Source organism: Danio aesculapii, chromosome 15, assembly GCF_903798145.1.
Source record: "Danio aesculapii chromosome 15, fDanAes4.1, whole genome shotgun sequence".
NCBI lineage: Eukaryota > Metazoa > Chordata > Actinopteri > Cypriniformes > Danionidae > Danio > Danio aesculapii.
Window position 1 is genome coordinate 1,022,972 of NC_079449.1, and position 11,550 is coordinate 1,034,521.

Sequence of the window (11,550 nt, forward strand, 5' to 3'; positions counted from 1 at the left end):
AGGTTACAGAGGAAAAGGCTTTTTAAAGAGCGCCGGGTTTTAGGAAAACGTCTGGAAAAGATCCAGCGCTGTAATGTGCTGAGTCAGCATACGCGTATGAACCCACACTGCATCACGGAGAGCACTTTAGGCTGACACTACACATGCACTAGAAGACACACATATACAGCTGAAGTCAGAGTTATTCTCCCTCCTGTGATATTTTTCTTCTTCAAACAATTTCCCAAATGATGTTGAACAGATTCAGGAATTTCTCACATTATTTCCTCTAATGTTTTTTCTTCTGGAATAAGTCGTATTTGTTTTATTTCGGCTAGAATTTAATAGTTTTAAAGCCATTTTAAGGTCAATATTATTATCCCCCTTAAGCAATATTAGTCTTGGATTGTCTCCAGAATAAACCACTGTTATACAATGACTTGCCTAATTAATCTAACTTTACCCTAATTACCCTAGTGAAGCCTTTAAATGTCACTTTAAGCTGTATAGAAGTGTCTTGAAGAATATCTAGTCTAATATTATTTACTGTCATCATGACAAAGAGAAAATAAATCATTTATTAGAGATGAGTTATTAACACTATTATGAGCAGAAATGTGTTGAAGAAATCTTTATGATGTTCCGCCACAAGATGGCAACAGAGACAGCATAAAAAGCCCTTAAGCCTGGTTTATACTCGACGCGTCCGCTAGATCGCTTGAAAGCACGCGGCGAATGTGACGTCATCGCTATGTTTGCGAAGGTTCGCTTTGGGTGTGCGTGACATGACTTCGGCTGGCGGAGCGCATGATTTTTTTTGAGACTCGAGCGAACAGTTCGCGCAGCGCCACATTTGTTTTGAGTTGAATATGAAACACTCTGAAGAGATTTTGTCTGAAATAGGCACGACTGTACAGACATCTTTATGATCCATTCATGCCTGATCATAGGGATAATCAGATGACCAATAATTCTTGGCTAGAAATGGCAACAGCCGTGGGAGAAGAGGAAAAGATTATTTAAAAGTTTGGAAAAACCTGAGGGAGAAGTTTGTTAAAGACAAAAGAGGCCATGGCAAAAGTGGAGACACAGGTACACAATTACAGTAATATGTTTTTCCACCATTTATAAGTTTAACACTGATGTACAAGTCAGAATTATTAGCCCCCCTGTTTATTTTTGTCCCCAATTTCTGTTTAACGGAGAGCAGATTTCTTCAACACATTTCTAATCATAATAGTGTTAATAACTCATCTCTAATAACTGATTTATTTTCTCTTTGTCATGATGACAGTAAATAATATTAGACTAGATATTCTTCAAGACACTTCTATACAGCTTAAAGTGACATTTAAAGGCTTAACTGGGTTAATTAGGGTAAAGTTATGGTAATTAGGCAAGTCATTAAATAGCAGTGGTTTGTTCTGGAGACAATCCAAAACTAATATTGCTGAAGGGGCTAATAATATTGACCTTAAAATGGGTTTAAAATAATTAAAAACTGCTTTCATTCTAGCCAAAATAAAACAAATAAGACTTTCTCCAGAAGAAAAAATATTATCAGACATACTGTGAACATTTCCTGAATCTGTTCAACATCATTGGGCAAATATTAAAAAAAGAAAAACAAATCAAAGGGGCGAATAATTCTGACTTCAACTGTATATATTACAATTGTGAATTTTAAAACTATTTAATAGTTTTCTTTGATAACTGGAAAGGAATATATGAACCTATCAGTTTACAACACTGATGGCTAATTTCTGGGCTTTATTGGTGATAATGGTCAGGAATGTTGAACTATTATTGGCTTTTAGCATAAGAAGAGGACAGAAACTAGCCTGACAATAATGTGTGAATTGTGGAGCAGGCTAAATCAAAAAAACAACAAAAACATCTGTATTTTAGTAAGTGTAGTTTTTTCTTTGCATTTATTCTTGCCGTAATAACAAATATATTTGTAGAGCAACCCATGTTCTGCTGTCATTAATATTTAAATAAGCTTATAGGTAGAACTGTCCGGATATGAACAAAAGCAAGTGACGCATCAAAGTTTGATGAAATAAAATCTTGAATGGTTAAAAAAATCCTTAGAATAATTAAAATAATTAATAAAAATAATACAACTAATTACTACTTCTCTGTTTGTCTGTCTGACCGCCCCCTGTCGTTTTAAAGAATATCACAATGGCAGACGCAGGAGCGTAGCAACCGGGGGGGACGGGGGGAATACGTCCCCCTTACTTTTAGAGACAGACCATTTAGAAACAGGTGATTAATAATTATATGAACGTATGATCACATACAGCTGTCCCCCCCACTTTTAAAATGACCGCTACGCCCCTGGGCAGACGCAACAAGTATAAAAGCCTCGTCTGTTTCACGAGGTGCGTGTGCAGTCAGCGGAGGTGCGCGATGTGGCGCCAGGCGAAACAAAATCCAGCTGTAGAGGAGAAAAACTCAGCATAAAGTCGATCTTGTATGTTGTAGTGTTGTATTTATACCATAGTAATCTGCTAGTGTTTGCTTTGCTTTGGCTTTCTCTTGATTAATTATTGTGATCTCATGATTTCAACAGAGAAATACTGGCAAATCTCTGTAGACTGATGACATTTCATGCTGTTCAGCCTGATAATCTTAAAATGTCAGCAAAATTAGCTGTTTTGTCATCACTTTAGACATGACGCTAGAGAATCACTCAAACACTAGCTCTACAGTGACGTTGGTGAAGTAGCAGCAGTTCCTGCTGTTCTGACATCGGCTGCAGATGTAAATGGCGGAAGAAAGTAGTTCCTCATACAAAAGGGATTTTGAGACTCTGTGTTTGATTTTCTTTTATATATACGCGATTGTGCGTCGAACCGTTGTATAAATGCAATATCACACAAGTAGCAGTGCCATGTGGCTGTATATCGGCACTGGTGGGATACAATACACACCTTCCACCCGTGCAGATATACAGCCATATCACACTGCTACTTGTGTCGCAGACGAAAGAAGAGAGGGGGGTAGTGGTATGACGAGGGCCCCCTAACAACATCTCTAGGGGCCCCCAAAATCCGTGGGCCCTTAGAATCATCCTAACTTCACCAACACCACCACCCCCCCCCCCCCCCAGTGGTGTCCCTGTCTGTGTATATATCTTTTGTGTGTGTGTGTGTGTTCTGTTCCAGGTTGTGTCATCCTTCACTCCATAATAGTATTGTGTTATTGTATTGTATTATATTGTAAGTCTCCATGTGTGTGTGTGCGTGTTGGTTTTCTGTTCCAGGTCATGTCATCCTGCACCCCATAATAATAACTACTGAGAGTGAAAAGAACCTTCAAACCAATCAGAGACACTAATGACTGTGAGAAAAGAAGAGAACTATACCACAGCTTTCAGTCTGAAGAAAGTAAAATACCAACATGCTAATGAGATTATGAATATGCTAATTCAAGAGGAATCAGAAGCATCTGGCAGCTTTCACACTGTAACATAAAGGAGAGTTTCACAATTTTCGGACGCTACAAACTCAAAATATCATGCGAGTGTGTGGTATGAACAATGTTTACATTAAATTACATGGTTTTTACATCATTTACACCACAAAATAGACATGTATTCAATTAATTTGATTTGATTTTGATTATTTGAACCATTTATTTATTTTTGTTTATTATTGTCTCCATTTTATTACTGTAAACTCATTTTTATATATTTTTTAATTCAACAATCCACTTTTTATTTTATCTTCATTTAATTTATTATTATTTTAAGCCACATTTTACTAGTTTGTTTTTGTTTTTTGAAATTGTCATTATCAATATTTAATCAAGACGTCTATATTTTAATACACTGCATTTATTTATTTATACATTGTTTATTATGGTCTCCATTTTATTACTGTAAACTCATTTTTATATATTTTTTAATTCAACAATCCACTTTTTATTTTATTTTCATTTCATTTATTATTATTTTAAGCCACATTTTATTAGTTTGTTTTTGTTTTTTGAAATTGTCATTATTAATATTTTAATAAGACGTCTATATTTTAATACACTGCATTCATTTATTTATACATTGTTTATTATTGTCTCCATTTTATTACTGTAAACTCATTTTTATATATTTTTTTTATTTTAATTTATTATTATTTTAAGCCACATTTTATTAGTTTGTTAATTGAAATTGTCATTATTTAAATAAGACGTCTATATTTTAATACACTGCATGTGTGTATTTATATGATTGCAACCTCGTTTATATATTTTTATCTAATTATTAATATTATTCACTTTATTACACTTACATTTTATTATAATATTACCTCAAGTAAATATATTTTTCTAGTTTATTTCATATTTTTTATTTTTTACGTTGAATCTGTTTTGTTTTTACATTTTATTATTGTAAACTCATTTAATTTTTATTTGGTTATTTTTTATTTAGTTTAATCCCCTGTGATTGTAATAAATGTTCAATTTATAACAAATATATTTTCCTATTTATTTAGTTAATCCTTTATTTCTTATTGTAATATTACTTAAAGCTGCTGTATGCAAGTTTTTGATTCGTCTAAAGCATTAAAACACCATCATATGTGTGCAGATATTCAGAAACATGCGCAGTCAACATTCTTGTTTAGCTGAGAAACAATGCTGAAGTCAGATATTCTGCTTTGAACATGTGTGTTACGTGCCGGAGCGTCTGTCTTTGTTTTGATCTGTTTAACCCGCCCACTGCCAGTTTAGCCAATTATATTTCAGCACCCCGGGTCGCCTCGCTGCAAAACAGCGTATTTAGTACTTTCAGGCAAGAAGGCTCTCAAAGCATGCGTCTGTGACTGAAATATGACCTCTGGTGGACAGTAGCAGACTCTGAAAGGAGACGCAGATTCAGACCAGATTTCTTCCCCACAGGAATAAATTACTGAATAAAACACAGTAGCGGTCGGTACTTCTGGTGTAATTTGATCGAGAGTGAGTGGTCTAACAATATAGCGTTACCGAGTCCTAGCATTATATCAAAACTGCGTATCTGTGATTTCCTCATTGTTATTGAGCACCTGTACAGCCAGTGCTCACGACTGTTACTTTATTATTAAATGTAGATGCTGAATCACTGATATGTGTTGGTTTGCACCGAGTCTCAGTTCTGAAGTTCATTTTATTCTCCAGATCTGAGCTGAACTATCTGCTGCTGCTTTCAGTAGTATGGCAATAAATGTCCTGTCAAATGGCGTTCAGACTCACATTATTAGCATTGAACACTGAATAAAGCACATGAGCTCTACCTGAGCTGATCAGTTTATCCTGTTGTTCAGCTGCAATGAAAATAAAAACATATATATATACAGTTCCTAATATATATATTTCAGGTGTTGGTTAGGACAAAAGCTCCTTTTCATATGGAGAATATTCCTTCTGTTGCGTGCCGTTACGTTTAGTTAGAACACAACTTAAATCAGCCTTTAGCCTCGATAGTCAGGCACACTGTTAGTGTCCTCAATCTGGCAACCTGCGCTTGAATGTGTTTTGAACCAGGAGTGTAATACCTAGTTTAACCCCTTGGTGTCAAACTTACTGCACCTTTGATTTATAAAGTAAATACATATATACATATACACACACACACACACACACACACACACACACACACATACATATACACACACATATACATATATATATATATACATACATACATTTAATTTAATTAACTTTATTTTGATTGAAATATTACTTATTTTACCAAATAAATGTTTTTTGTTGTTATATAATCTTCCATTTCTTATTTTAATAATACTCATTAAATAAACTAAATAAATTTTTATTTCTTTCATTTTTTATTAAATTATTCTAAGATGAGGAAAGACATAATCAAAGCATTCCATGAAATAAAGTCAAGAATTAAATATGGGTGGAGTCATTTAAATACACAGCTTAATGTAGGAGGGGCATCTGGGATGTGGGCGTGGTCATGAAAACGAACACACAAGTTGATAAAGTCTAGAAGGGATACAGCTGAGGATACTCACATCAATATAGACCATTTTGAGGGATGTAAACAAAAACAATGGTCCCGACATATTTCCTGTTTTACATTTTTAATTTCTATAGCTTCCCTGAATCCAAAAAGAGACACATATTGATAAATAATGTTATGAGAGCTGTTTTAACATGAAGTTATGATTGAATTGCCTCTTGTTACAGTTATGAAATAGTTAAGCAGGAAATGTTCATGGGCCATTACCAGAGATGTATAGTAACGAAGTAGAACTACTTCACTACTGTACTTAAGTACTAAAAGGCAGTATCTGTACTTTACTGGAGTATTGTTTTTTTCTCCTACTTCCACTTTTACTTAAGTACATATTTTCGATGAGTTTAATACTTTTACTCCGATAGATTTTTTATGAGCTGCATCGTTACTCGTTACTAGAGGTGTCAAAATATACTGACGTCATTTATCTCCTATGTGCGGTGTCGCAATACTATGGCGAAGGACGGAGGCGCGAGGGTGAGTGAAGGCGGCACAGCACACGAGCCGCTATTTCACTACTACAGAGAAATGTTGTGAGACTCCATCTCTGCCTCTCTCACTTTGGACATTTGACCCGCTGGCCTGTTTGTGAGGTAACAGAAGGAGTTTCATCTCCTCTTGGTTGTTAAAGCGATACTTGTGGATCCAGACCTGGGCGTGTATGAGGTGCAAGTTTTCTCCACTGTGTCTATTATTGATTACCTGTGATAACCGCGTATTATACATACATAGACTGTAACCGCGGCTGTTCTTCCCGCCATCAGTGAACAACGCTTTCATTTCTAAAGCCGATAGCAGCCCTTTCTGTTGAGAAGGTGAAGACAATAACCAATCAAAGGGGTGTAAGACCTCGCCTGTCAGCGTTTAAAAAGCAGGCGGGAGAATATTTACATTAGTTTATTTGCTATAAATGCTCATGCTGTCTTCTGTGCATGAGTTTTGTTTGATACATTCAGAAAGAGTTTTTTCTTTGAGCGGGTCAAATTAAGGGTACAGTTCATATATCTTACTGCTGTATTAAAGGACACAATTTTATTACAAGTAACCATTTAACTGTCACACCAAGAAAAAAACCAATAGAAATCTTTTTATTTATTGCATTTCTTAACTCCTAATGTCGCTGGTTAACACAATCAATACATTTTCCCCCAACACATCCCATAATTTCTAAAATATCAGCCTCTACCAAATGGTTGAGATGTTGGTTTATGGTAAAAGTACCAGAATGAATAAATATACTATAAAAATATGAAGTTTAGGACCAATTTAATTAAAACATAATCAAAATGAAACATTTTTGAATACTAAATCATAGCCATAAGCCATAAAATATTTCAGATTTTCATTTAACACAGTAATATACACGTTTTCTTTTTTTTACAATAAAATCAAAATCAAGTGAATTAGAACGTTCGTTTACAGCGTTTACAACCAGTAATTTGTGCTCCGAAAATGGGTTTCAATAGCGTTTTGAGTGGATTATGGACTGTTTTTGTGACACACAACTTTGAAAGGTGTGTGTTAAAGCTGTTATAATTTGTCAGATCTGTGGTTCAAGCGTGAGAGAAAAACAGTATTGTAAGTCATGTTTCTTTTCGTTCTGCTTAATGACGTGCCCCCAAAAAAGAGATTTAAAATAAACAAAACAATATGATGTCTTTTGACTGCATTCTTTAATAACTACATTACACAATACTTGTACTTTTACTTTCAGTACTTGAGTAGTAAATTTTGAAATAAACTACTTGCAATACTTAAGTACAAAAAATGTTGAATACTTTAGTACTTCCACTTAAGTATGGTGCTTAAAGAGCACTTTTACTTCTACTCAAGTCACTTTTTGATAGAGTACTTGTACTTTTACTTAAGTCTGGGTCTTTAGTACTTTATACATCTCTGGCCATTACCACATTGAAACTGTCTATAGCATATTTGTTTGTGACACTACAACAATAACTACCACTTTTATATTACTGTGAGGGTTGGGGTAGGGGTAGACTTTAATAAAATACAGTTAAATGGGTTAATTTGGCCGTAGTGTATCAATGTGAATGCAAGAGTGTATGGGTGTTTCACAGTCTTAGCTTGTGGCTGGACGGGCATCCGCTGCGTAAAACATATGCTGGATAAGTTGGCGGTTCATTCCACTGTGGTGACCCCTGATTAAAAAAGGGACTAAGCCGAAAAGAAAATGAACTAATGAATGATTCTCATTAACTTCCGGCCACAGCTGTATCCCTTCTAGCAACAACCGCCTGATGTTGGCTGTAGAAACAGAGAAACAGACCTGCACCAGGAACCAGGAGATCAGCACAGACACCCAGGGGTTCCCACTGGCAGAGGTGCGTTTAGCTGGAGACAGAACTCTTCCTGAGGGAGAAACACACACACACAGTGTCTTGAGCTGATCTGATGTGAAGTGAAGGAATCTCCTCATATTTACAGATGAACACGAGTGCTGAGCGGATCAACAGCTGAAGGAGAATAAACTGAGAATCAATCACTCGCTCACAGACACACAACACACCCATCAATCACACACACACAAACATACACACCCTCTCTCTCTAACAACAACACACACATTCTCTAACAAGAACACACATACATACACACGCATATACAGATACACATAGATATATGCAGATACACACACACACACACACCCTCTCTCTCTAACAACAACACACACATTCTCTAACAAGAACACACATACATACACATACATATACAGATACACATAGATATATGAAGATACACACACACACGCACATTCTCTAACAAGAACACACTTGCACACACACACACACACACACACACACACACACACAGATACACATAGATATATGCAAATACACACACACACAAACACACGCACATTCTCTAACAAGAACACACTTGCACACACACACACAGATACACATAGATATATGCAGATACACACACACACACACACACACACACAGATACACATAGATGTATGCAGATACACACACGCACATTCTCTAACAACACACTTGCGCACACACACACACACACAGATACACATAGATATACGCAGATACACACACACACACGCACATTCTCTAACAACACACTTGCGCACACACACACACACACAAACACACACACACACACACACACATACATATATATACAGATACACACAGATATATGCAGAACACACAAACACACACAATTTAACAACACACATACATACACTCATACAGATACATGCAAACACATACACACACACAGTATGCACACACTCACGCATACATCCACACACACATACACTAGCACACTCACAGCATACAAACACACACACACACACACACACACACAACATAGATCTATACAATCACACGCACACAAACACACGAACAACAGACACTCACAACATACACGTATACACACACACTACACACACTGACAGCAAACACACATAAATACAGACACAAACAACACACACACACACACAAATACAGACACACATACAGAAACACACATAAACAATAACACACACACACACACACACATATATACATATATATAGACACATACACATATAGTATGTACACACACTGACAACACAGACGCACAAACAACATATCCAGTCACAACATACAAACTCACACACACATACATCTATTCATATACACAATATAGATCCATACAATCACACTAACAACAAACACAACTTACACACACTCATATGTACGCACACAATACACACTGACAGCAAACCCACTCACACACATAAATGCCTACACACACACAAAACACGCTGACAGCACACACACCGCACATGTTCTCGTTAATTATAGCCTTTCTCAATCAGACACGCCTCCTAATGAGCCTCGTTTGCATAAACAGTAACTCTGACCCTTTCATGTGTGTAAACAGTTGTGTAAATATAACAACCTGCAGCTCACAGCACCTCAACACTCCTGCGTGTGTGTGTGTGTGTGGGTGCACAGTATGTGTATGTTTGTTCTTAGTGAGTGTGATGCTAGTGTGTGTGTGTGTCCATGTCTATATATGCATGTATGTTTGTGCGCCTGTTAGTGTGAGAGTATATATATGTGTGTGTTTGTGTGCGGATGTGCGTGTGTGTTCTGTCTGTACCGAACAGGTCATCTCTGGCGAGGGCGAAGAGTATTCGTGAAGCCCCGATCAGGTTACTCATGGCTGCTGACAGTGTGGAGGAATAAACCCCGACGGTGACGAACGGATGCCACACGTTAATGTCCCGCAGGAAACCGTAGTCCTTCTGTAGCAGGATCCTGCACACACACACACACAGAAGGAGAGAGAAACACCACCTCATTACTGTACTTTCAGCTTTCTTATTTACATGTATTTATCTACAACTTTGAATGGCAAATTCTCCATCCTCAAACGCAGTCGTTAAATTTTACACCTCATATAAGTTCGTTCATTCACTTTCCTTCAGCTTACTCCCTTTATTCATCAGGGGTTGCCACAGTGGAATGAACCACCAACTATTGCAGCATATGTTTTATGCAGCGGATGCCCTTCCAGCTGCAAGCCAGTACTGGGAAACACCCATACACACTCATTCACACACACACACACTCATACACTACAGCCAATTTAGTTAATCAGTTCCCCTATTGCGCATGTGTTTGGACTGTGGAGGAAACCCACGCCAATGCATGGATTAGATTTTATATTCTTATGTTATTCGATTTTATTACTAAAAACACTTTAAAAAATAATTGCATTTAAATAAGTGCCATTAAAAAAATGTAAACAAGAAATAAGACAAAATTACAAATTAAAGGATCAGAAAATTTAATGAAAACTAAAATTAAACTAATTCAAAATATTACCATTGTAGAACATATTAGAATTAGAATTAGAAATTAAAACTTTCTCTTTTTAATTTAATTTAACTGGAGTCAAAAATAACTCTAGTTTTAAAATGAGTTTTTAGTTTTAATTAAACTAAATTAGAAAAGTTTCTTTGGCAGTTATATAAGTGCAAGATAAAACAATGCAATTATAATATAAAAGTGCATTTGCATAAGAAATAAGACAAAATTATAAATTAAAGCATCTGAAAATTAAAATAAACAAACAAATTTTAAATTTACGAGTAACTATAGTGACTATATAACTTTCAAAACTTGCACAGCCTTAAAACTTTAATGAATTTTTGAATAATATAAACGAATGAACACACACAGGAATACGAAGAGCCCTTATATAGTCAGCAATGTCACCTGATGGTCGTGTTTGGTACTGCAGGCAAAATAAATCTTACTATATTAAATATAATAAATATTCCTATAACAAATAATGTTACTCATTATTATCATTGGTAAAGCATTATTGTGCTACAGCAATTCACATGTACTTGTATTTTAATGTTTTTAGGGGCTAAATTTAAATCGATTACCAGCAAACTTACTATTCTACCTTATAATTTGAGACCTACTTTACAAATATCATCAAAAGTATTTAATAATATGGTTTATATTCTTAAAAACATACACAGGAAAAGGAAGTGCCCTTAT

The 11,550-nt window shown here is 35.7% G+C and overlaps 1 protein-coding gene across 1 annotated transcript in view; it reads right to left on the reverse strand.

Moving 5' to 3' along the window:
• The window catches only part of zgc:153039 (uncharacterized protein LOC767698 homolog), a 45,690-nt gene extending 35,353 nt beyond the window's left edge, over window positions 1–10,337 (reverse strand). Inside the window, exons 1-2 of the mRNA XM_056474032.1 lie at window positions 10,136–10,337; window positions 8,295–8,377 (exon numbers count right to left, since the gene is read on the reverse strand). Coding sequence (XP_056330007.1) covers window positions 8,295–8,377; window positions 10,136–10,337 — 285 coding nt within the window. The remainder of the gene's footprint in view (window positions 1–8,294; window positions 8,378–10,135) is intronic.
• Window positions 10,338–11,550: the final 1,213 nt, after the last annotated feature.